Raw genomic sequence first — 27,091 nt, 5'->3', positions numbered from 1 at the left:
CCAAACCTGTCTGACTAGAAAAATCTGTGGGGTCCAATCTTGTTTTTACACTCCCATTGGCATTCATTATATGGACAAAATCGGTTGAAACAATCTTCAAAACATCTAATTTATTTTATTTTGTGTTCCACATGCAGAAATAAAGTCATAAATGTTTGGAATGACATGAGGGAGAGTAAATTGTCAATGTTTAGTTTTGGGTCCCTTTAATGAGCAGTAATCAGCTGTAGTTTACTAAGAATTACTGGGTGATAATACGTTTCGCGACTCTAATGTTAATTTGTTGAAAAACACTTCATATGTTGCTATGGTTTTCACTATGTCAACAGCCCTGAGTTTAAGGTTATAGGAGTTAATCATTTCTTCTGTACACACACAGAAAGATAATTTAATAAGGAGATTCATTCCTGTAAATAAACTACCAATCAAAAGTTTGGGGTCAATAAGTTTAAAATATTTATTTAAAGAAGTATCTTGGGCTTACCAAGCCTGAATATTATTATTATCATTATTACAATTTAAAATGAGGTTTTCTTGTGATGGAAAAACTGAATTTTCATGATCCATTACTCCAGTGTCACATGATCCTTCAGAAGTCATTGTATTATGCAATTTTTGCTGCAAAATAACATTATTATTGTCAATGTTGAAAACAGCTGCTTAATATTTTTGTAGAAACTAAAAAAAAATCTGAATTCTTTGATGAATGGAAAGGTCAAAAATTCAGCTTTTATTTGAAATGGGAAATCTTATGTAACATTGTAAATGTCTTTACTGTCACTTTTGATCAATTGAATGCATCCTTGCTGAATAAAAACATTAGTTTCTTTATAAAAAATAATCATGACTAACTGACCCCAAACCTTTGAACAGTATGTATTTGTCATTCCCAAAACTTTACGATGTGTATGTGGCCTGTGAGAACTCTGTGTGTAACTCAGTCTAAACTCTGCAAGAAGTTCCTCTAATGAATCATCCATCATTCTTTATCACAGTGGCATAAATGATACCGCTGCAATTCTGCTTCAAGGATGTGACCTCACCATGCCAAGTCACAGCTTGTGGGTTTTAGGTGTGTGAGTCAGTGTCAGCTGTCTTAATGTCTCACCGTCTCTTTCTGCAGTCTTCTCCACTCTGTCTGGCCGGTATTCATGCGGGTGTGGTCTCCAACACTCTGGGGGGGCAAATCAGTGTGGTCAGCAGCAAAGGCATCCCACACTACGAAAGCTCACTGGCTAACAATGTGACATCTGTGCCGTGAGTAACCCATTTGCATTCTTGCTTGCTTTCTTCATGGGAAAATCTATTTCATTTGATGACTGGGCTTGCAAGGCATTGCAGTTTTGAAATTTTTCTAAACATTGTTTTCTTATTCTTTCTGCAAATTAATTCCGCACCACCAAATGTGCTGATTCATTTGAAAAAGACTCTTCCTAGAACATATATAGACAACATATATATTGTAAAGAAATATTATGAAATGATAATATTAAATATTATAAATATTAAGATACAGTTTTTTATATATATATATATATATATATATATATATATATATATATATATATATATATATATATATATATATATATATATATGAGTCAAACCAAAAATTATTTAGACACCAGATATAAGTGGGTGCAAGACACTATAGTTCATTTATGTAAGTGAGGATAGCAAAATAAAGTAAACTGTGACATATTATAGCCAAAAAATCTTCATAGAGTGGACTACCAGTAAAATTGGTGTACATTTGGGACCAAAATTATTCTGACACTTTGACCTGACCATGTTTTGCTTAAAGTTTTTTAGCTCTTAGTATGACTGTTAGCCTTAAAGTTAGGAATAAGCTGGTGTGCTGCAAAACAATGACAAAATTCGCATTTGGGAGATATAAGCATTCAAAACTTACAGTCTCTCACTTCCCGTTAAAATGGATCACAGATTTTGATGACATCATCGCAGACTTCATCTTCTCCTCACATCTTCTGTCCAATCAAATGCTTTCTAGAATCTTAAGCGTCCCGCCCCCTACACTATAAATAGACGTTGAAGCTGCGGCCGAAATTCAGCTATTTTCTACATGGTGAATGGCACATAGCCCACTATATATGCGATGGGAAACAGTGTAAATATGCTTTCGATTGAGGTGAACGAAGTCTGGTTTCACGTTATTTTCACGCGCACCACCGCAGCGCACATACATAGTCTAGACCAGAGCCGTTGACTAGAGACACGAGAGCGCAGCGCGGATCATATGCACGAGATGGCACAGACAACAAAACATATCGGACCCATTTAAATTCTGCACAGAATGCTATATTTCAAAGCGATATGGAGGAGATTAAGATGATAAACGGTTAGAGATTAGGAGGAAACTCTGACTTTACCAAACAGAAAGGCTCTAGTCAAACTGTGGTATTAACGAAACGCTATTGGCTGTTTCAAAAAAAGGGGAGGATTTGCTAACAGCTGGAGCCGTTTCAGGGGAAATTACGTCAACACATTGAATAATGCTGCGCGTTTCAAGGCACTTCAGTGGGCCTTTAAGTGTTTTTTCTTTAATTGCTAATGCAACCTTTTTACACCACAGACTGAACAAAATGAAGCATTGCTTGGTAATTGGTTGACCTAAATTGGTATTCTCTAATTGTGTACTTAAATGTAACAGCTGATTGGTTGATTGATATCCATTAATACATATATTTCTATCAAAGTTATCTAACATTTATCAAAATTAATTTGTTCTGACACAGTTTAACTCTTGAGTTCTTGTCATATGTATTACCATTTTCTAAACTATAGCAAATAAACTGTGAGAGTGAGAATGTTGAAGGTGTCTGAAAACATTTTGGTTTGACTGCATGTGTGTTTATTTATTTATTTTTTAGTAAAAGCCGTCTGTCTTTCTTTACTTTTGATTACAAGTTGGAAGGCATTTTATGATCAAGCTTTTATGAAAGCTATAGTCCTATATTACACTCTTTTATTTTGCAAGAGAGTATAGAGGTGAATTAATGTAGTGATTAAGTACTGTCATAAACATCAAAGCAGCACATGGATCCATCTTGGCATTATGAATCGTTTGTTACCATAGAAACAGATACTTTGAGTCACAAGACCCGAACTGCTCTGAATTGTCATCTGGTAATTATGGTAATTCCGACATGACGTGAACACAGCCTAAGTGACAGCTTAACATTTGCATACTGGATGCATTTATTTTCAACCCTCTATGGCCATTTACACTGCAAAAAAAGTAGCGTTGCGTGTTTATACTCATGTAAAAATCTAGACGCATGCTGTAAAATTAAGGAGACTTTTTTTTCTCCTTCTATGTAATAAAGTAATTGATTGGTAGACGGAATGATTGCTCTGTGTCAATCTATGTAATAAATTGATTGGCAGACAGAATTATAGCTCTATGTATTTCTCCCTTTTACAGAGGAAATCTCTCCCCCAGCCTTTTTACTTTCAAGACTAGTGGTGAGTGAAACAGTAATGTATCAAACCTTTTGTCTCTTCTCTATTTATTGGATGTGCAGTACCCTCCAGAAACCAAAAATGTTGATATAACTTGATTTAATAAAGAAGTTTGTTCATTCCTGTCACTTCAATAGAAATGACCTACACCTTGATGATCTAATAATAGAAACTTTCATTTTCTCTCTCTGTAAGGTTGCTATGGCACTTTGGGTTTGGAGTCGGGGGTGGTCAGCGACTCTCAGATTACAGCCTCGTCGGAGTGGGAATGGGGCGGTCACGGAAAAGAACCCACTGTCTGGGGCCCCACGGGGGTCCGCCTCAAAACGCCGGGACGTCCGTGGGCAGCAGCCAACAGCGACACGAAAGAATGGATTCAAGTGGACCTGAAGAAAGAGAAAAAAATAACAGGTAGAGTTTGTGTATGAGAGAGAAAAGATCAAAACAGTGTTTTCATCTACCGTATGTCTTGATTGATCAATCAGTCGAATCTACTTCTCAGGTATTATGACCACTGGCTCCACCCTCCCAGAATATCAGTTTTACATTTCATCATATGAGGTGTTATATAGCCATGATGGACAACAATGGAAACCCTATCAAGAAGTGGGATCAGATAAAAACAAGGTATGGAGGATTTGTAGTACTCCAATAAACCTAAAAATACAAATACATTTGTCTTGTCCCATCCACCATCTTGATTTATATATAACTTTTTTTTTTGCAATTGAATTTGGCCAAAACATAGCATCTTAAAAGGCAGCATGAGTTGACTAACATATCCAGCTCAGTAGGTTTGGAAACAGAGCATGTGTGTTGTCCGTTCTTCTTTGTGTTTGGGGGTATTAGGCGGTCGTATTGTAACTGCTGCAGAATGACATCACTGTTTGTATATTTCCAGGAAAAAAGGGTTTTACATTCCTGTGGTTTAAGGAGCTTGAAATTAAAGTGCACTCTGTGGTCATTAATAATGAATGTCCATCGACTGTCAGGGAGCTTAACGAGAAGCGCATTGATTGGGCGTAAATAAGATAGACCTTGGTCTGAGGCCAAATGTTCTTTGTTGCCAAGAAGATGTGTCCTTGTGTCTCTGAAACAGATTTTCCAAGGAAACACCAACTATTTCCAGGAAGTGCGGAACAACTTTATTCCTCCAATTGAAGCACGGTTTATCAGAATAAATCCCTTCCAATGGCACCAGAGGATTGCTCTTAAAATGGAGCTGCTGGGCTGCCAACCACATGCAGGTGAGACTAATCTGAGGAATCTGTCTCCGATTTGGCCAATTAGCCGTGCTAAACATGATTGGATCTCTTTCTGTTGGTCAGCGAGGCCAAGAACCTTCCATCCCGCCCCTCCTCCGCCTCGCAGGAAAAGCACAGTGCCCCCCCTACAGGAGAGGACGACACGCACGCCCAACATCCGAAACACCACCATGCCTCCTCACTCTCATGATGGTAAAAACATTCTTCTTTCAGTAAATTAACATGAGCTAGTGAGTTTCCTTTGCTGTATTTATATGCAAGGGCATCTACTTTCTAAAGGGCCATTTGTTTAAAAATGCACAAAAAAAAAAACTTTTTTTAAAAGTTCAACTACTTTTAAATTGAACACCAGGTTTTTAGAACGCTGTCAAACATGTCCATCTAGCGCATGTTTACATAGAAAAACAATGGAAAAGCAGCACAGTGGAATGCAAAACTAGTGAAATGGAATCTCATAAATTACTGATTTAAGACGTCTTATATAGACAGCATGCTCACTTTCCACACTAAGTGCTTCTCATATGAAGTGCACTCATTTAGGGTTTACTGATGATTCCACTAGTCTCATTTTAGTATGTTGCTAAATTAACAACTCTAATAACAAAAAATACAAACCACATGCAAAAAAAATTTAATTAGTTGAATCTATCTATCAATACTGTTTAATACTGAATACAATATTTATAATTAATATAATCAATCCTTAAATCAATATGTCATCTTGCTTGAACATTTCTGAATTGATTTCTGGGATTGTCTTATCCACAAAGTGCACAAACAGTGCAACCTTAGATAGTGATGCACAATTTATTGGTACTATGGTTTATAGGCTGATATAAGCCATTTTTTTTTTACTTTTCAGTATTAGTTGATATTTAAAGGGTTAGTTCTCCCAAAAATGAAAATTAGCCCATGATTTACTCACCCTCAAGTTATCCTAGGTGTATATGACATTTTTCTTTCAGACGAATAAAATCGGAGTTATATTAAAAAGTCCTGGCTAATCCAAGCATTATAATGGCAGTGAATTGTTACCTCGTTTATGAAGTCCATAAAAGTGCATCTATCCATCATATAACTGCTCCACACGGAGGCCTTCTGAAGCGAAGTGGTGCGTTTGTGTAAGAAAAATGTCCATATTTAAAACTGTATAGCCTAAAAATAACTCACTTCCGGCAGAAAGCCGTACGCAATTCGACTTACGGCCTGACGCGATGTATAGAAGCCTCTCACGGATAATGCTGGGCAACAAACTCAAGCCCCTCTTCACTTATACCAAAATCTTCCGCCATTTCTCTTTAAAAATTCTCGCTTTAGACTCTAATTGTTGACCAGTGTTTTGTTTTGCTCTATCCTCTGCGCTTCTGTGTTCGTCAATACGCATGCGTCAAGGGTTACTCTTTCGCCGTAAATCGATGCGGACGGCAATTCGCTGGAAGTTAGTTATTTTAGTCTATAAAGTTTTAAATATAGATATTTTTCTTACACAAACGCTTCGCTTCAGAAGGCCTTTATTAACCCCCCGGAGCCGTGTGGAGCAGTTATAGGATGGATAGATGCACTTTTATGAACTTCAAAAACGAAACAACAATTCACTGCCATTATAATGCTTGGATTAGCCAGGACTTTTTTAATTTAACTCCAATTTTATTCATCTGAAAGAAGAATGTCATATACACCTAGGATGGTTAGAGGGTGAGTAAATCATGGGCTAATTTTTATTTTTGGGTGAAGTAATCCTTTAACTGCGCATTCTTATTTCCAAATTTAACATTTAGATTACCTTTGCCATCAAACTGCCATTAAACTAGTCACCATTAAACTAGTCACAAGTTAATATTTTAAACACTAATAATTCAATTACATGTTAAATGTGATCTTTAACAAATCTCCATTTGTATCCAATTTGTGTGAATATCCCTTTTTTTCATACTGTACATTATAATGTTGTGATGCCAAAATTCACTTGCAGCATTTTAAAAAAAAATTCAGCATTTGATTTCATATATTCAGACAAAATAGTATACATTTTAAACTGGAATAGCCTTTATGTCAGGAGCATGCTTATGATGCCAATATGAAAATATTGTCTAGGTAGGCAGCTCACTAGGTTTTTAAACTGTTCTGACTCTAGATTCATGTTATTAATGTGCTGTGTTAAATGTTACAGAGGTGGCACTGGTGGCAGTGTTGGTCCCTGTATTAGTGGTGGTTCTGACAACTCCGGTATTGGTGATGGTGTGCTCGTGGCTGTGGAAGAACAGGTCAGTAAAAAAAACTTAATCTTAAATAATTTGGTATCTAAATGGTAAAAAAAAAAAAAAAAAATCACCGGCCAAAATATTTAATTTTCCTCATTTCAAAATCTTGTTGTTCCTGAAAATGTAAACTGGATGCAAGTAGGCCTAAAATACTACTGATAATATGTTCACCATCTGCATTCAAACCTACAGAAAAAGCCCTGAGGCGACTTATGACCTTCCACACTGGGAGCGCACAGGTGCGTCTCTTCTCACTTGTTTCCTCAAGTATTTTCACCTACATGAATTATTAAATATGTGTGAATGTGTGTTTTAGTGTGGTGGAAGAGCATGAAACAGTTGTTGCCCTCTAAGCTAGATGGAGACGACTGTGTTCGTTACAGCTCCACGGCAAGAGTGGACCACCAGAGACCCAGAGTGGAGCCTGCAGGTACACATACAAACAAACTGTTAAACTTAGTGTTATGTTCTCCAATAAACCCTTTAACAGTCTATTTTTTGCCTTTCCCATCTGCGCAGAATATGCCCAACCGCTTGTCACCGGTACCATGGCCTCTCTCGGACAAAGGTCAACATTTAAACCTGAAGAGGTGGATGCCCCCGAGTATGATGCACCTATTCCCCCGGAACATTACCATGCTTACGCTGAGCCCCTTCCTGCTTCTGGCACTGAATACGCTACGCCAATCATGATTGACAGGGCTAACCACCTATCAGGAGGCACTCTACCATTCAGGGGCCGTGGTTTAGTGGCTCGGACAGACAGCAGCCAATCAGCAAGCTCAGCCTATGACACACCCAAGAGCACATCTGACCAAGTCACACCCACAGAGGGACAGTTGTACCAAGTACCACAGAATACCCACAATGCACCGTGTCAGAAAATAGACTGACCAATCACAGAAGAGTGGACCCTTTTGGAAACCCTCGGCTGAACACTAGCTTTCCTAGATCAGATCAGAATGTGCGCAAACGTGCTGCTCCTAGCCATCTCAAATTGTACGCTGCGCAAGTCCTATCACTGAAATAACACAAAGGAATGTCAGGAGAGAGAGAACAGCAGAGATCTCGTTACACTACTGTGTTTGGTGGGTGTTTTGTGTGTTCATATGTCTAAATGTGTGTGAACGAGTGCATATATGTGACTGCTCTGCTATCAAACTGTGAGTCTTTATATATCTGTGCATTTTTCTGAGAGCGGAGATGTATTCATCTCGATCGCTCATTGTTAGGCACATGTTTCCCCCTTAGGCAAAGATATTTTCAACAAAACCGCCCTCATGCAGAATAACAAATGATCGAATTTCAAATGAATCGACAAACACTTTCATAACACTGTGATTCACTGTCATTTTGCACTGTTGTATTGTATTCTGCTGTTACATAGGTGCCTTCTTTGTGACATAGCAACACATGCCTGTGCTGGTTTCTCTACTTCTGTTCCAAAACCTAGTGAGTTAACTTGCTTTGTACTGCCTTAATAATGCAGTATACCAACTTATAGGGTTGTAAATTAGACTTTTTATCATAATTTAACACCGATTCTCTTGGCCATCGATACAATATTTACCAATGTCTCAACATGCTGCGATACATTTTTATTAATTAAGAGGGCTCTGATCGATTATTGATATTATATGCCTACAAATGCAACCAAAATATAACATTAGCAAGTTTTAGAGAGTTAAATAAAATGTCACTCTTATATCCCAAATTGGACATCCACAACAACAAAAAAACACACTTATTTTTAAAATAAAATAGAAAAAATGAATTATGAAAATCATTATTTGCTTGTGCAATGAGAAGCTATGACAATAGTCAAGAAAGTCTTCAAGTTTTCTGTGCTCCCCAAAATGTGCAAATCTCCATTAGGACATACACAATAAATTAGGTACAAAAATGTATGCATTTTAATTATATATTAAATGAATATTTAAAAAGAAGGATAAAACTCATCAAATATTTGACAGCTCTGTTCTAAAAAAAAAAGTCAAATTGTCAGTGTCAAACACGACTTCTAGTAGGCCATCTTGTATATAAAGAAGTATAGGCTATAGTTCAGTTTTTTGCATTGTTTTTTGTCATTAGTCTTTTGATCGATGCAACAATAAAACCCTACTAGCTTAAGCCTGGAATACACTACATGACTTTTACATGTATTTTTGCACCAAATTGCAGTCTAGATTTTTAAAACCTGTTCAGATACGAAAAGCATGTAGTGTATTCCAGTCTTTAGATGTCATGCTTTAGATAGGCAGCATCTTGCCTGCTCACAATTAATAGTTTGTTGTTAGCATGTTGCTAAGCTAACACCTCAGTTCTCTAATAAGCACACAAATACATTGTACACACAAATATTGGTCAAAATGTTCCGTTTTATTTATATTTAACTAGTTTTTATTAATACATTTCAGTATTGAATGACGTGGTTATTTAAAATCATCAGAACATTTGTCTCCACTCGTCCGCCATCTTGGATTAATTTTATTGTTGATGTCACTGCAGTAAAGCCTGCCATTTGGTGAAAAAACAGTTGGAGCATGACTGTGATGCCTAAAAATGCTGTCATGGTAGGCAGCTCACAAGGTTTTGGAACATATTTTGTAGATTTTCGTTGATTTTAATTCTGAATTAATGAAAAGTAGGACAGATGGTAGCACTTTATTTTATGGTTCTGTTCCCCATGTACATACTATGTACTTCTTATAGTAATTACAATAACTGGGTAACTAGGTACTAACCCTGAACCTACCCCTAAACCTATCCTTAACCCATGTAATTACCTTATATTAACCAGTACTATCTTAGGTAAGTACACTGTAAGTTCATGTACTGTAAAATAAAGTGCAACCAGACAAACATGTATTTGGCAAAGGAACTAGCAATACCTTTCTATTAAACAAATGGTACAGCAATGTTGCTGGTGCTGGGGCATCATTTTCAAATTCCATGGAAAAGTCCTCTGTGCATGACTCTGCATACACATTTATGCCAAATATAGGCCTATCTTTAGTCATGCACATGAAAACCTGTGCCATGCAAAGATCTTTTTTTTTTCCTGCTGATGTGTTTTGTATTAATACTCCCAAACCACTAACAGGTCAAGTTTAAGCTACCAAGCATGCACTGCTTCCATGGTTACACTGTCCTAATGGATACTTTACGAAAGGTGACCCTTTAGTGGTCAAAGGTTTAAGAGCAAAATACAGGATGCCAACATTCTTGCCCATAATAGGATTCACTCTGTGCCAAGTTGTCTTTGTATCTTGTATGTTTTTTAGTTTTTTTTTTTTTTTGATTGTTGACTTGAAGACCAAACAACCTGATGGATAATCAGTCCAAACATATTATCCATTTGATTTAATGTTATCAGACCAAACGTTGCCTCACGCTATGGATTTTGGAGACCAGGATGTTGCATGTTCAAACTCAGATTTGTACACTGTTACATTTGTCATTTACTACAATATCTGACAAGTCATATTTCGGTACTTGCGTTAGTTTACTGGCTTAGAGCAAAGAAATGTCCACAGTGGTGTACTATGGACATGTGTGTTTCAATGTCATGTGAGTTTAAAAGTATACCAGATTCAGTCGTGTTTGTGCATGTCTGCTTATAGTTTTTGAAATCTTATCAGAGTTGTATGTAATGTGTTTCTGTGCACTGTATCCACAAGCCTGTGTGTGTTCATGTTTGTCTGCCATTCACTGTACATCTGTCTCTAAATGACGATTGGTACTGTAGATTGATTGTATAGAAAAAACAATTTAAAATTTTTAAATTGAAGTTTTATTAAAAAATTAAATGTAATTACAAGAAATTCATTTTTTAGAGCACCGAATTAATGAATGGCTGGCTACACATCCTGACCTTTTAATTTATGCAGCAGTGCTATTGTTCCATTTTACTTATTCACTATTCTCATTAATATATTAAAATATTAACACACATTTACTAATGTGACCTGAGCAGTTGAAATCCCAAAGCACATTAGCCCCTCAACATCAATATTTCTATTTAAAAATGTATAAACATGAGGTGGTATCACAATTTCTTTTTAAATACCCACAATTTTTTAGTTCGTTCAAATAGTCTTACGTGTGACAAATTAATGTAAAAGAATTTAAAACAATTATTCCATGTCGCTCAATTAATATGAGTTCATAATGCATGTGTAATAATTATAAAATAAAAAAACACCTATGTTACTGTAAAACAAAGCTCCTATGATACAAATTTCCCGCAAATATTAGCGTCCGACTGAATGAAGAATGCGATATTATTCCCAACTGTCATATAAAAGACTGCACTTTGTAAATTGTAAACTATTTAGAGTGTTGAAAGCGTACATACATACATAAGCCAAGTGTGTAAACTGATGCATTCTTATACAACGTAAATGGATTTTTTTTTAAAAATGTATGATGAATAACAAGTAAATGCAGTGTTCAGTGTAAACAGGTGGTTTGTAATCGCTGTTTTTACATATCACGGCTTCTTATATTGTCAAAGACGCCCCCTGCTGGTAGTTTACTGGTATACTGCGTACTTGTACAGTACGTGCTGTATTCTATTTTTTTTTAATGGTATGCTTAACATTATGCAATTATTTCTGTTGCATTTCATTCATCACACTAGAAATGGAAGATCAATTCAAGTGTCCTCTTTGTATACTGGAGTGTGAGTTATGTGAGTGTGGACTGTAGAAAGTAAATGTGCATACTATGCACAATATAATCATTACATACAGTACAGAGAAGTTAGTAGTATGCTATTCCAAACTTAGATGATTTCAAGACAGCTAGAAATTATAATTATCCATTACTCATTTCCTGTCTGGGGTTGGGTTCAAAAGTCGACATGCAAAAATGTTTCAATTTTGCAATTTTCTACTTTAATACAGATTTGTTTCCATTGGATATTATAAGCATAACCATTTGTATGAAAAGTTTAATTGAAAAATTAACAGATCATGAACTTAATCTTATTTTTAATCTCAGATTTTTGAATGTCACTGCACATAAGACTATTAATATTATTATAGAACCATATGAAATGAGTTTTGGTCAACATCCCCCCTCATAATTAGAGAGGCTGATATGTACAATGTATATGTACAATTCAATTGCTCCCAATATGCCTATAATGACATTTAAGTGCAATGTTTGTCATTCTTTCTGATGTACAGTTCCTTCTTCCTTTGGTTTATTCCTCCATGTTTTTGCCCTGCCTGCCTACTTTTACAAACACCGTTGTGAGTGCGATAGCTGCCACCAAGATCAGTCCACTGGTCACCAGGTACGCTATCGGCAGGAAGTAATTCTGCCCACCAAACCAGGTCACCGTGGAGATCACCAGCTCCTTCTGACCTCTAAAGGGCTCGACAGGAAAATCTGAAGTTATTGGTCAAGGCTAAATCTAAACTAGAAATGAATAAATATGCTGTCTTAAAGGGATAGCTGACTCCAAAATGTAAATTATGTCATGATTTACACATCCTTATGTCTAAGACTATGCGACTTTCTTTCTTCTGTGGAACATAAAGTAGTAATTTTTTAGAAATGTCTCAGTAAATGGTCACCAAAACTGTTTGGTTACCAACATAAAATATTTAGGTTTGGAACGTAGTAAATGATGACAGAATTTTCATTTTGCCGTGAACTAACCCTTTAAATGAACTAAGGAAAAAACAAATGAACAAAAAAGACCAAATTGTGACCACCCAATTTTGTCGTTGGCTTAAGTTTTGTCACCAAACTAAAAGCCTTGCTGTCAGTGCTGCCGAACCTTTTCCTTCCATTTACAACCAATTCTTTCCTCCATGAGCAAAGGATACTGTAATTTATAGAGATGCTGTAGTTGCCAGCGGGCAGGCCTTGAGTGAAAGGCTCTTGAGCACGATTGAGAACCCCATAAAGCTTTTTGAAATTAGGGAAGGCCGCCTCTCTCATCCAAACAATCAGGTCGTCATTTATGAAGCCATTGTTGTTGGAGCCTGTGTCATCCAGATCATAAACCGGACGCTGCCAGTATAAGGGCTGAATCGTGCCTGAGAACAAACAGAGACAACAATGAGAAAAACAGTACTTTTTATTCAAACAATAACAATGAATTAAACCACGCTTTTAAAGTGTGTTTTACTTAGAAACATCTACGTATATTACACAATAGGTATTGTGTAAACACAACATCTACGTAATGATAGGAACACAGCACCTGAACACAGAGAACTCAATTGGTACATAATACACAATGACGTAACATTCGATGGGTCGTTTTTGAGTATGAATGTGTCATTTTGAGCAGAAAATGAACTCCAAATGTCACAAAATGGCAAGTTACTAAACCTAACAACTAAAGAAATGACAAAACAGTGTAAATAAAGCTGGAAAACAGTGAAAAATCTACCTCAATTATTCAAACCCAGTCCATGATGGGAACACCAGTATCAGTAGTTTTATTTCATTTTATAACATTTATATTTACACTTTAAACTACAAGCTTGAATTGAGTAGGCCTACTAATATAGAATTTACTGAACTAACTTTTTCATGTAGTAATTACATTTGTTTTTTCTGTAGTATTGACTTCACCACAGAATCATTTCAATCAGTGTGTACCTTCAAAGGCTTGTCGGAGTGTGAATGTGTTGTTGGTCGGAGGGTTACGAAACTTGACGTTTTTGTCCGTATACCAAGAGATGCCCTTCCTGTAAAGTGGAACCTTTACTTCTGGCTCATTCGTTGGATAATACTTCACTTCAAATGTGTCTAAAAAGAAAAAAAAAATAGTAAACAAAATCACAAAACGCAAGAAAATGGCTTATTCGCATAATATTAACATGTGTCTCACCGTTGAACATGCTGTTGGCCACAGCACCACATGGGGCAATGGGTGATCCGTTTGCGCGATCAAACGGAGCGCAGTATGAACTCGGTGCCTACGTGAGCAATAACAACATCTTGGATGTGATAACAGTGCTACTAATGTGAAGCATAGTGAGAGATCAAATAAAGACAGACGTTATTTTAATCAGTGTGTGTGGGAGGGATGAAGAACGAGTATGAAAAAAGGAGTGCAAACAGAAGGGGAGTGAAAGAGAAGATCACCTTCAGGTTGTTCTTCCTCCCCACCATCTGTGCATCATCGCGGGAGTCCATGTACCTCCGCAGGTTCTGATGAAAGTTCCTCAGGCCGTAGTAAAAGAACACATCGCCCTGAGGGAGTCAGCATGCTATCAGACATTTTACTACATCGTGTTGAAAGGAAACGCGCTGATGACAAATTATGAGGTCCACCTGGTGATGTCTCGTTTAAATTAGGAATCAGACATTTGTAATATGAATTTAATTTATGTAATAAAAAAAAAGAATGGTCTAAAATCTGAAGCACAGAAACTTTACAACAGAAAATAATTTGGAATATTAGACAATTAGACAAGTAAAATATGTCATTTGAGTTTATGTAAATTACAATTTTAACGGTGAGACTGTTCTAGGCAGAATTAAAGTGCCTCTATTATGCCATTTTAAAGGCTCCTAATTTTGTTTTGGAGGTCAGGTTTACAAGCATCAAAGGTCAAAAAACACTTTAATTTTCTCATTATATACATTGCACATCATTTTTCAATGATTCTTAAAGGAAAAGGAAAATAGGCTCATTTTAACAGTTGACAGTTTAAACAGTTGAGTTTTACCATTGTCGAATCCATTCAGCTGATCTCTGGGTGTGGCGGTAGCACTTTTAGCATAGCTTAGCATAGATCATTGAATCTGATTAGACCGTTAGCATCTCGCTCAACAAAAATGACCAAAGAGTTTCGATATTTTTCCTATTTAAAACTTGGCTCTTCTGTAGTTACATCATGTACTAAGACCGACGGAAAATTAAAAGTTGAGATTTTCAAGGCGGATATGGCTAGGAACTATGCTCTCATTCCTGCGTAATAATCAAGGAACTTTGCTCCCGTACCATGGATAGCAGGCGCAATGATATTACGCAGCGCCTGAAAATAGGCTAACTTCTGTCAACATAACCAACATGACAACCTGGAGCTTAATCTTCAGAGTATTCTGCTTTAAATAGATACGGTTCAGGATCTGCACCAAAGTAAATATCTTCTGAATCGTCTCTCAGAAATGTCTCCATGGTTACAAGGCATGCTCTCTGTGGTCTCAACTTTTAATTTTCTGTTGGTCTTAGTACACAATGTAACTACAGAAGAGTCAAGTTTTAAATAGGAAAAATATCAAAACTCTTTGGTCATTTTGTTGAGCGAGATGCTAACGGTCTAATCAGATTCAATGATCTATGTGAAGCTATGCTAAAAGTGCTACCGCCAGACCCGGAGATCGGCAGAATGGATTCGAAAACGGTAAAACTCTACTGTTTAACTCTAGGAGAGTTGGAAAATAGGCCTATTTTCAAAAATAGTGGCGTTTTCCTTTAAATGACTTGACGCCGGATGATTGAACCGGCCTCTCTAAATCCCTCCTTTCCACAAGCTACTCTACTCTGTTTGGCCAGATGGCCCAGTCTGTTGTGATTGGTCTACCGCGTACAGTGCATGTTGGAAGCTAAACGCCCATCAAGATGATTGACAGGGCAGTTTACGGCGACAGGATGCACGTAACTAAGCGACAGAGCTGTTAAAAATGACGAAGTAGTATGTTCCAAAGCTTGCATGCTCTTCTGCTACACACTCAAATGTATCTACTTTTTCTTCACAAAATAGTACATACTTTTAGTATGTACTATTATATCAATCCCAATCCGAATGCGAGTCTGATGATGAAACATTGGACAAACTAGTTATTCAACCCAAACGTCCATTGCGAGGACGACTTGAGCACATTTCTCAGTGATATGCTACTCATTTTGAGGTACATTATGATATGCAACTGTACGTCCATCAACAAACCGATGAGTATATTTCTAATTTATTGTGGTGCACATGCAGGAACTGTATCAATAACGGCGCATAGCTACGTTAGCCGAACACTTAACATGATGTAACAAATGTTTGTAAAATAAATCTTGCTCCATCCTTTATCTTTACTCAAAGTAGTAAGAACAACGCTAAGACAATCTGGATTAAAAGACACAGTTTAGTGGCACACAGCTGCTTAGAACTATTTTAGTAAGACAGTAATAACGTGAGTTAGCCGGAAACTTACACAATAGAAAACACAAAACTACGTATTTTGAACACCTGTAAATATATGGATATCAATAATTATTCATATACAGGTTGTGATTCTGTGGAGCAAGCTGGTACAAACAAACAGGGTACTGACCCATCTTTCAAGAGCAAGCATTGGACTGCGAGATTTGAGAAGCAGTCAGTAGGAAACTGACGGGCGGACAACATACAACATAGGCGGGCATTATGCAAACTGTATTTTCTAGTGATGTAGAATCATCACACACTGAGATTCGAATTACAAACGACTCGTAAAGGCGGTTCAGAGTCAATTATTTCTTTTGGGACAATAACTTTATTTACTGTGCACTTCAGCTATATTACACTGCATGAAAGGGAATATTCGAAAAAACATAATATGCTGCTGGAAACAGCATGAATGAAACCAAAGTCAGGTTAGGAGACATCAGTGTTAAAAACTGCTGCTTAATATTTTTGTGAAAACTAGAACACATTTGTTCAGGTTTCTTTGATGAATAGAACGTTCAGAAGAACAGCATTTACTTGGAATAGAAATCTTTTGAAACATTGTTTCAAAAGTGTATGTATTTGCATGTATTTACTTTATTTTGATCAATTTATTGCATTCTTGCTGAACAAAAGCATTCATTTCCTTTAAAATAAAATCTTTAAAATTTTTGAACGGTCACTTCTTGACCTGACCCACCGAAACGTTTTTTGAAACGTAGAAGCTGACTGAGCATATGCAGGCCCCTCTGGTGTGGATGGTATGATTCAGCATTTCGACGCATTGATCACATGTTCCAGCATTAGTGTAGTCCACCTATGCAGCAGAAAGAACAACATATGACATGAGTGTAAAATGTGGCTGCAGTTGGAATTATGGCAGCACATGCTCCAACATGTTGTGATATGGTGCGTGTGTGGGGTGTCACAAGTTTGAATCACATTCACCCCTTTTCTTTCCATCATTTATCAATGTGACCATACCATCACAGAGGAACCATAATGTAGCAAACCAGATTTTTATACTTAATAAAAACAGAGTGATGCCCATGCAAATGCTGCTGTCATGTTGCTATATGGTTGATAAGATGTTCTGGGTGGTTGTTTACTGGCCCAATTTAAAATAGCGCACCCTCGAGGCTATGATATTCTGGTCTGTAGATATGGCTGCCTTAGCAAGTAGTGCTAATAAGAAAGAAGACGACAATCACTGTCATATGTAGTTAGTCAGCTACTTTGATTAAACAACTAAATTGTATGGTTTAATAAGTGCTAATGTAATGACTTTGAACAAAAAAGTCAAACTATTTGGTTTTTGACCACCAACTTTGAGGAAAAGTTTAATAATGTTTAACAATGTTTTGAGTTGATCAAATTACAAATGTTTAGCCCAATATATTACAAACTTAAAAAAAGCTAAATAACTTGACTAATTCATTGGCGTTACAAGATAAGAACACACTGAATTCATTGTTGGTTGCGTTGAGCTTGTTTCCACAAAGGAACACATTCTCCTGGTCTGTTTCACCACTTCCTGCTGTCTTGCAAATTGGCACTTGATTAAAAAAAAATCTAACCTTCAGTTCGTATGTGTTCTCAACAGTGATGAGGAGCCAGATGCCAAGAAACAAGCACACGAGAGAGAGGATGTAGAAGGTTGGCAGCACGGTCTGTGCCGTAAGAGATGGAGACCAGACCAGACCAGGCAGGCAGGTAACCTCTGCTGTTTAAATGCGGAATTATCCGGACGCCTCGACAGTGGCCCTGTACCTGCCTGCTTCTTTCCCATCTCAGATTCTCTATAACTTCACAAAGATATCAACAACACAAATTCAAAATAAGAAAGTGTTTCCTTTAACTCCCACCGAGAGAAGCTTCCCCAGTTCCCAGTGTGACTGAACCTTTGAACCTTAAGTGACTGTTACTTATTAACTACAACCGCTCCACCTTATACACACAGAGCAGTTCTCCCTGACTGTAAAATTTCCCCACTGCTCCACACATTCTTTTCCATCAGAACAGTCTCTCCTCATTCCTGGACTCTGCCGTAATGTGTGGGAGCAGAATCTGAGTAAATGTGTGCGCTTGGTGCCTGAGCATGTGTTGTAACAGGATATCGCATGAAGCAGAATATTATGAATAAAGTACAAACAGTCTAAAATGGGAGGTGCTCCTGACATACAAGACAAAAAAAAAAAAACAGATCTTCTTGCCCAATCAGATTTTTTTGTTTTTTATTGTAAAAAAAAAACACTCAAACATAATATTTGTTCTCTTGCAGCAGACACATGGCACTAAAATACATTACAATAGCTCTATCAAATACATGTTGAACAAGTAAATGAACACTGTCTGCTCAAAAGAGTCCTATTTTAAACGTTCCTTCAATGCAGCTCTGAATTAAACCATGGTCCATCATTTTCAGTAAATCTCCTTTCACCTGAAACACAATAAAATATATTTTCAGCTATTTAGTTATCAGAATAGTTTAAAATCGGTTAAACCCAATTAAATTCAAATAAGTAAATTTTATTTTATCAAATATGCACATTTAAAATGTAGTCCTTCTCTTCCTGGAAAATGGAGCAAAATTATTGATGTTTGCAAAACATTTTTTTAATGGCTGTGATGTAAACAAATGCCTTTTGGCTGTGTACTGTCGATATGTCCCATTTTTACAGGAAATAAGTTGACATAGGAAATAATCTGTATTAAGTGTGTTTTTATTTTTTGCTCCCCAGCGACTGTGGCTAGTGGTTTTCCAAAGTTACTAGCCACTCTGCCTTTTCACTGGCCGCAATTTTGACATCAATATCATGGGGGAAAAAAACTGCCATATAAATATTTTTGGTAAAACTTTACAATAAGGTTTCACTAGTTAACATTAGTTAACTATATGAGTTAACATGAACTAATAATGAACTGCACTTATAAAGCATTTATTTATCTTTGTAAATGTTAATTTCAACATTTACTAATACATTATTAAAATCTTGCTAACATTAGTTAATGCACTGTGAACTAACATGAACAAACCATAATCAGCTTTATTTTTATTAACTAACGTTAACAAAGATGAACAAATACAGTAACAAATGTATTGCTTATGGTTAGTTCATTTTAGTTAATACATTAACTAATGTTAACTAATGACACCTTATTGTAAAGTGTTACCATATTTTTCATACCATCTCATAATTTGACAGCAGGTATATTAGGGTGCTGTCACTTAAAGACCTGACGCATGGATCCATTATACTGCGTATATAGTGCGTTTATGTCCACTTAAAACATAACTAACTGTGATTACGCATTTTGTCATTATTTTGTGTGTATTTGACTGTTTAAGCACAATATGAAGCAGCGAAAAATAACTAAATTTAGTATGAGACGGTTTAGTGCACACTTTCGGTGTGAGCACAAAATCTACTGTGGATGAGTAAAATTATGCACAATAGGCAGGTTTGTGGGTCAACTCGCTGTCGGAGAGATCATGAGAGAGAAAGTGCAGCAGGTATCGTGTATCTATTCTGCAGAAAATGAGTATTGGAAGCATTTCAGATATTTCAGTATCGATATGTATCGAATTTTCTATATTTTTGACAGCACTTCATTGTTTATTTATTTATCATTTCAGATGCCTTTTTAAAAGACTACAATTGAAAAATGTATAGCCTATATTATATATGAAATTCAAGTGGCTAGCAAAGTGACTGCGTTACACACCACTTATAAAATCCACCCGCATTTGGCGGGTGTTAATATCAAGTCCTGGCTATTGGTATTATAATTCTTTAAAAAGTATCTTTGTAATGTTATAACAAACAAGTCTGTCCTATCTGAAAACAGCATATATGTCAGTGCTACCTCTGGTATATCCACCATTCTCCTGTGCTTCTGGTCTCGGTAGTTCCAGTCCAGTACCAGATACCTTAGTCCTTGCACAGTCAAACCCTCTAGAGCACAAGGATCACAAGTCAAGCACCGAAAAAAGACGTCTCACAAAACTGAAAGCCATGCAAGTTGGTTAAAATAACACTTTTTCAAGAAATGTGCTTCAAAACAAACCTTTCTCTAACAAGGCACAAATTCTCCCAGGAGTTCCAACAGCAATATGGGTCACACCTTTACTCAATGACTTTATCTGGTCATCCACTTTGATGTGTTTCGCGAACAGCTTTAGCACTTTAGCTTGGCCTTTAAATGTCATCAGCTGCCTTAAATACAAAGATAGAAAAAAAAAAAGTCTAACACTTGGTAAGGTGAACTCTGTATTTATTCAAAATAGAACAAATGAAACTTACTTAATGAGATCAATGGTTCTGAGAGCAGATCCGCAAACGATGAGCAACACCACTGACTGGGACTGGGTGTGCTGCTTCTGGATTTTAGCCCACTTTGGACAAACTGAAATGAAATGTGTTAATATGAAATTTGTTAATAAAAAAAAAAACTAATTTACCTTTATTCATTTAGCAATTAAAACAACAGACACAATTAATAAAGCCTCCTGACTCGCTGTTCAAAAATGTGGTGTGAATAAAAATGTGTTATTCGAATGATTTCTAAAGGATAACGTGACACTAAAGACTGGAGTAATGATGCTTTGCTATCACAGGAATAAATTACACTTAAAATATATTGAAATAGAAGAGTTTTTTGTAATATTTTGTCACAATATTACTGCTTTTACTGCATTTTTTTTATCAAAATCATTAAAAATCAAAATTTTTGAATGGTAGTTTAAATTATGTGATAGGTCATTTTAAAGGAATAGTTCACCCAAAAATGAAAATTCTGTCATCATTTACTCAACCTCATGTTGTTCTAAACCTGTATGATTTTCTTTATTCTGTTGAACACAAAATAAGATACTTAAAGAATGTTGGTAATCAAACAGTTGACGGTGGGAAAAAAAATACTATGGAAGTGAATGGGGCCTGTCTGGTTACCAACATTCTTCAAAATACCTTCTTTTGTGTTCAACAGAAGAAAGAAACAGGTTTGGAACAACATGAGGTTGAGTAAATAATGATAAAATGTTCATTTTTGGGTGAACTATCCCTTTAAGAAACTGACAGACAGCATAAACAGTTGTTTCACCTTCTTTGAGGTAAGAAGACAAGCTGTGTGTAAGGTCATTACTGCCGAGGAAACAAGAGTCTGAAACAGAAAAGACAACAAACAAAATCAACCTCCTCATCCAATATCCAGATTCAAATGAACTCACACACAAACACGCATTAATCGACTCACCCTTTAGCATCAGTTCCTCCTGCTCAATAACAGAGCGGCTCTGGCTGAAGTGATTCTTCAGAAGGCTCATAAGATCAGCTGGAGAGCCTGGCGCAGGCTCGGAGCTCGTCAGGACATCTGTGATAGTTTTCTTCTTCTAAAGACAAAGAATTACACAACAATAAGATGTTTAAAAGCAAATAAATCAGTGGCAGAGGCAGTGACAAGAAATGGAATAAATGAATTCCGATGAGCTCCGTCCTCTAATATAATTTAAGAGGCAATTTTGTTACACTTTATTTTAAGGTGACGTAGTGTTTTCATTGTGTTTAATCAAATAAGTACTAAGTAATATTAATTAACCACATTTACTTACTATAGAGTTACGGTAAGGGTTTGGTTTAGGGTTAGTTACTTGTAATTATGCATCATTTACTGTTATTACTATAGTAAGTACATGGAGTAACGTGTAATTACGTCACCTTAAAGTAAAGTGTTAACTGCAATTTTCTTAACATACTAAACGTTCCCCAAGACCTATGAAAACTGAAAAATAAGCTGTCAAATTATGTTCAGTAAAATCAAAGTATCTCTGCAGTAAGTTTGCTCTTTTTGTCATGTCTTTTGTCACTTTTCTATCCAGCATGAAGTGAAAAATATTCTGAAGCATCATATTGAACTGGGCAAAAGAGTTTGACATCTACAGTAACATTAACCGACATGTGAATCATAATTCTTACCTTTCTCCTCTTCTTGTTTTTTTTGGACTCATCACCCTTTTCCTCTGATCTCTCCTGTGTGATGAAACATTCTTTCTGCAGGAAAAGACAGTCTTTACTTAAAGATGCCCTGGTTCTGTTTTTGCTCACAAGACCTTTTGTCTCAAAGACATCTCTTTGATGAAAGACTTAAATGCCTGAACCCAAGAAAAAGTCGAGGTTTCTACATTTTTTAAAGTGCCCATATTATGCTCACGTACAAGTTCATAATTGTATTTTTGGGGTCTGCTAGAATAAATTTACATGACTTAAAGTTCAAAAAACATTCTTTTTCTCATACTGTAGCTCTGTTGTATTTCCTTTGTTTCTAAAGCCTGCCTTTCTGAAAAGCCCAGTCTGCTCTGATTGGCCAGCTGGTCCACTCTCTTGTGATTCGCCAACTGATTAGTGCATCTTTCGGAATGGCCCTTAACATAATTGGGTTTCAAATCACTTATTCAACTGTTCTTTGATGGTGGGTCAATACCACCAGTAGAAGTGCATTATGCAAATTTAACTTTGTAACTTTGCAGATTGTACACATGCACAAATAGCTATATTATACACAAAATGGAAGATTAAATAATAGGAGCCCTTTAAAGGTCCCATGGCATGAAATTTTCATTTTATGAGGTTTTTCAACATTAATATGAGTTCCCCTAGCCTGAATATTGTCCCCAAGTGGATAGAAATGTTGATCGGTGTAAAACAGAGTTGTGGCTGTCTTTCTCTGCCTTTGTGAAAATGACAGGCCAGACTAGCCAATCCTGAAGTCTCCTGGTTTGACGTCCAAGCAAGAACGGTTTCCTCCCTTTCCTCCGCCCAGAGAATCTGGCACGCCCATGCAAACGCTCGTCGAGAGATCATTGCATCATTGCTTGTGAACGAGTGAACGCTGGCAGTTTCTCAGTGTTTGGATGTACAAATGAAAACAGAAGTCTTTTTTCAGTTCCTTCTGATCTGTGATCAGTGATTTCTGATGTGTAGCTAATTATTTATTATTCGTGCACACAATGCGGCTTCTCTCTCTCCAGACAGAACGGTGTTTTCGTGTTTTATATCTTGTGAGTCAGTGTTTTTGTACGTCCTCGTCGCGTCTATCGGTTCTAAAATGTGCATACAGTCATGAGTTTCTGCTCAACATCAGCAGAGATAAACCTCACACACGCCGAAGCTCGGCCTTCAACATCCCCGACCCACAGTACTGCATCTGGCCCACAGCGGAGGCACCAAACGCGGCGTGAGATTAAGCAGAAGGGGGGTAAGGGTGAGCATATCCGGGCTAGCCAGCCTAGCCCCACAATAAACTGGATTACATCCGATTACTGCTGTTGTGTCTTTGTTTGCGCGGTGTACTCAACGCGCGTCACTGACGCTTTTATTTTATTTTAAAAATAATGCCATTATCAACACTTACTTTTAACTCGTTCATCTCGACAGCTGTAATGGTACTTTGCATGTGTTACAAAGTTGGTAGAATAATGATGAAGAGGACTCGGCGTGACTGGGACTCGTGTTTATTCAGAACTCTCAGATACAAACACAATAAACTCGCGCTGACTGACAGCGCTCTCATAACTCAGTAGTTACTATAAATAACTTTGTTAGCAATCGCTGAGCTCAGTCTCTGATATATTAGTGATGTCCGGTTCGCGAACGATCTTTCTTTTGAACCAGTTCTTTTTAGTGAACCGAATCAGTTCACCAAATCGGACTGAATCGTTCTAAACGGTTCGCGTCTCCAGTCAGCGCTGATCCATAATTTACTAAAGTTACTAACTTTCTGACATGAGTGACAGTCCCTCCGACTAGAAATAGACTAATAACCTAAAGTATATGCTGTAACTAAAACAGTTCAGACATGCTGAGAACTGATGTGAAGTGAACTCAGGTCCATCCGTCTCCCTGGCAGACTCGTGCCTGCTCGTGCCTCGTTAAACCACGCCCCCTCCGCTCATATAAAATGCAAAGATGTCAGCCAATCACAACAGTGGGTGTTTTTACTGAAGTCTCACAGCAGACACGCCTCTTGAAGCAGGGCATTCAAGCCACAGGGCAAACAGCAGTATAGAAAAAATGCCTTTTATTTCTAAATTATGACATTTTATGATGTAAAAGTCATACTAACAATATAAGTACAGCTCAGGAAACATTATAAAATAATAGAAAAATGCCATGCCATGGGACCTTTAAATAGACGAATATTTTTTAACGGGTTTCTAAAGGAACCCCAAAGCCTCTTTTCTTTTGAGAGCATAGGGAGATCAGTAATCATCATTAGCAGTGCTTCATGGATGTGGGCGGTCGCTGCAGAGCTCTTTTGACGTGATTTGCTTGCTGCGATTCTGATTGAAGCTTTCTTTGCAGAACCATGGGTAATGTTTTTCACCAGAAATTCAGCTTGAACACAAATATTAAACACAGATATAAGGATATGTTGACATTGTGTGAAATGGTGGCTTTAATAAGCATATACCATTGATTAATTAAATCATAGCTCTCCGAATGTCTGTCTTTAATGGTTTATAAGTTGTTTTTAAAAAATCAATTTCACTATGAACTGTAGGGATTTTTACTTCCGGGACCTGACTGTTGCACACTATTCAGTCAGATTTGAAATTGCCTGAAAATCATCATGTTTGTGTATGTATTACCTTAACTATTTTCTTGCTCTTCTTTTTCTCGGCACTGTCTTGAATCTGTTTTTCACCCTTCCTTTTCTTTGCTGCAGATTTAATCGATTGTTTTTCTGTAAGATGCTGGGTGTCCTCCTCTTGAATATGTTTTTTACCCTTCCTTTTCTTTGATGTAGATTTAATCGGTTGTTCTTCTGTAAGTTGCTGTGTGTCCTCATCTACATCTGACACACCTTAATGAGACAAAATTTGCAAATAAACTATTTAATAGAAAACAAATATTGAACGGGACAACAAAATGCCACGATGTACACAAATAACAGCAGGTTAGTATAATAAAAAGGCCAAAAAACAAACATTACTAAAATAATAGTTTACACGGGAGAAAACTACATATCCCAAGATGCTCCGCAAACATGGCAAACACGTGTTTTGAATAGTCTGAATCTAGTAAGAAATGGTCAGCTATAGATCCGCCAATATGAAGCAAACCGAGTTCTAACTGGAGCTCGTTTATTGACTGGAATTTCATGTAAGTTACGATTTAACAGAACCTGGTTAGGCTAGGCAGAAGTTTCTAGAGCACTACTTAGTGTGCCCTGGCACAGAAGGCTGTTTAAAACCGCCACGCGCAGAGCATATACAGAGCAATACATGATACAAACATTACAGCACTTAGTATAGTTCAAATAAACAAAAAACACATGTTTGTTACCGGAATTGTCTCCCTGGGTCCACCACTCATCCCCCAAATCATCAGCCATGTCTCAAACCGCGATCACATGTCTGGAGTTTGCGCACGGCAGATTCGCATAGTAGGAAAAACTGCGCGAATCTACCGGTAAAAAACAAAACTATATTGTTGAAATAATACACGAACCGTCAAATAAAATGATTTCAGAATACGGTTTATATAATTGTAAGCTGAATTTTTTTTTTGAGTACTACTAAATTTGCACTTTATTGTTTTTTTTGTTGTTGTTATGACTAAAAATGTTTGATTATTGAGGTTTATTTGTAACCTAAAAATATGTCTAAACGTAACTGAGATGAGGCAGTGTGTTATTTAGGTTTTCATGGTGTTTCATTATGCGGTATTCAGATGAACTAAATCTGAACCACTAGGCGGCGCTGAGTCCTATAAAATTATAATTATCACTCTGCAGGGTGTTTACCATTTCTGTGTGTATGTATGTGTGTGTGAATGTTGGACCGGGATGGAGAATTTGAGATGTGTGTGTGTACTCGTTTGTTCCACTTTCCACCACACTTGTTTGACTGGTCATAACTCTATAATTTCTCCTTTCTTATTCCAAGCCTTCGCGCCCCTACCCATGCGCGCACGCATAGACATTCACAAGAACGCGCAAGCAATTATTTATTCATCACAAACATGAATTAAAAATCTCTGTTTCCCTTCAGCGTACAGCACTGAAAGCAACTTCACAGGCTGTTCATCTAACACCGAGATCACTTGTGGTTAACCAAAGATGGAAAAGATTTTGTAGAGAAATTCTCTAAAGCCATATCTAAATATTCAAGAGTTGGCAACTGAAGGGTGCCTAGTTTGTTTTAATCCTGTTGTCCCATATACTGGTGAACATTCTACAGTCAACACCAAGTTCGTCTTATGAACTTATTATTTTAATGTGATTAAATTAGATTGCAATTCCAACTTGAAACGAGGAGGAATAATTTGAGTCTTGCACTTTAAAGTGCAACCTTTACACACACACACAAAGGAAGAGAAATATACCCTCAACGTTGTAATTTTCCCCTAATTGCAACCATTTTCTTTCTTTCTTTCTCTTTCTTTTCTTCTTTTTTTCTTTCTCTCTTCTCTCCATGAGTGATCCTTAGTAACAAGTAGGTTCTCGTCATGGCAACATGCTCTGAAATAGACTGTGAAGCTGTGTTGGATTCGAGCCGCGGTGGTCAAAAGACTGATGGAGTGTGGAATGTGTTCTCTGCATTATGGGATTCATTGTTACAGTAGATTTTCTGTGTTATTAAGAGCTCTCCTTTGGGTAACAACACTTTAGGCCCACGGGGACGCAATGGAGTAATGCAGCAATCAAATAAATTCTTAAAACGGAGTGCAGATTGTAGTCACTGGCATGTTACATTTTGTAATTTAGCTGACGCTTTGATCCAAACCGGCTCGCAGTACCTAACCTTATTACAGGGTCAGTCCCTCTGGAGTTACCTGAGGTTGCTTTGATCAAGAGCACAATGGTTTTAGTTCATAGATCACCCCATTGTGGATTGTAAACAGTACAA

At 36.9% G+C, this 27,091-nt stretch overlaps 3 protein-coding genes across 3 annotated transcripts in view; 1 reads left to right on the top strand and 2 right to left on the bottom strand.

Moving 5' to 3' along the window:
- Positions 1 to 10,827, top strand: part of dcbld2 (discoidin, CUB and LCCL domain containing 2) — a 27,474-nt gene extending 16,647 nt beyond the window's left edge. Inside the window, exons 6-15 of the mRNA XM_079820824.1 lie at positions 1,124 to 1,257; positions 3,446 to 3,486; positions 3,679 to 3,894; positions 3,986 to 4,110; positions 4,583 to 4,730; positions 4,812 to 4,940; positions 6,919 to 7,012; positions 7,202 to 7,248; positions 7,326 to 7,439; positions 7,529 to 10,827. Of these exons, the coding sequence (XP_079676950.1) occupies positions 1,124 to 1,257; positions 3,446 to 3,486; positions 3,679 to 3,894; positions 3,986 to 4,110; positions 4,583 to 4,730; positions 4,812 to 4,940; positions 6,919 to 7,012; positions 7,202 to 7,248; positions 7,326 to 7,439; positions 7,529 to 7,902 (1,422 nt within the window). The 3' untranslated portion in view covers positions 7,903 to 10,827. The remainder of the gene's footprint in view (positions 1 to 1,123; positions 1,258 to 3,445; positions 3,487 to 3,678; positions 3,895 to 3,985; positions 4,111 to 4,582; positions 4,731 to 4,811; positions 4,941 to 6,918; positions 7,013 to 7,201; positions 7,249 to 7,325; positions 7,440 to 7,528) is intronic.
- Positions 10,828 to 11,598: 771 nt separating this feature from the next.
- tmem30c (transmembrane protein 30C) lies at positions 11,599 to 17,971 on the bottom strand (the record flags this gene model as incomplete). The annotated part of the gene is given in 8 exon segments (XM_079820828.1): positions 11,599 to 12,406; positions 12,850 to 13,062; positions 13,634 to 13,783; positions 13,866 to 13,953; positions 14,123 to 14,230; positions 16,883 to 16,999; positions 17,760 to 17,888; positions 17,891 to 17,971. Coding segments are annotated over 8 exon segments (1,074 nt in total). The 3' UTR covers positions 11,599 to 12,218.
- On the bottom strand, positions 17,760 to 25,599 carry cmss1 (cms1 ribosomal small subunit homolog). The gene is made up of 9 exons (XM_079820825.1): positions 25,527 to 25,599; positions 24,830 to 25,044; positions 22,158 to 22,232; positions 21,439 to 21,574; positions 21,286 to 21,345; positions 20,487 to 20,589; positions 20,251 to 20,399; positions 20,050 to 20,138; positions 17,760 to 18,622 (listed from the first exon to the last, which is right to left on the bottom strand). Exons 1-9 carry the CDS (start codon positions 25,573 to 25,575, stop codon positions 18,539 to 18,541), a joined length of 960 nt encoding a protein of 319 aa, XP_079676951.1. The 5' UTR covers positions 25,576 to 25,599; the 3' UTR covers positions 17,760 to 18,538.
- Positions 25,600 to 27,091: the final 1,492 nt, after the last annotated feature.

Source organism: Gobio gobio, assembly GCF_949357685.1.
Source record: "Gobio gobio genome assembly, chromosome: 7".
Taxonomy (NCBI): Eukaryota; Metazoa; Chordata; class Actinopteri; order Cypriniformes; family Gobionidae; genus Gobio; species Gobio gobio.
Note: the sequence above shows the minus strand (reverse complement) of the source record. Positions and strands in the feature narration are given on the sequence as shown.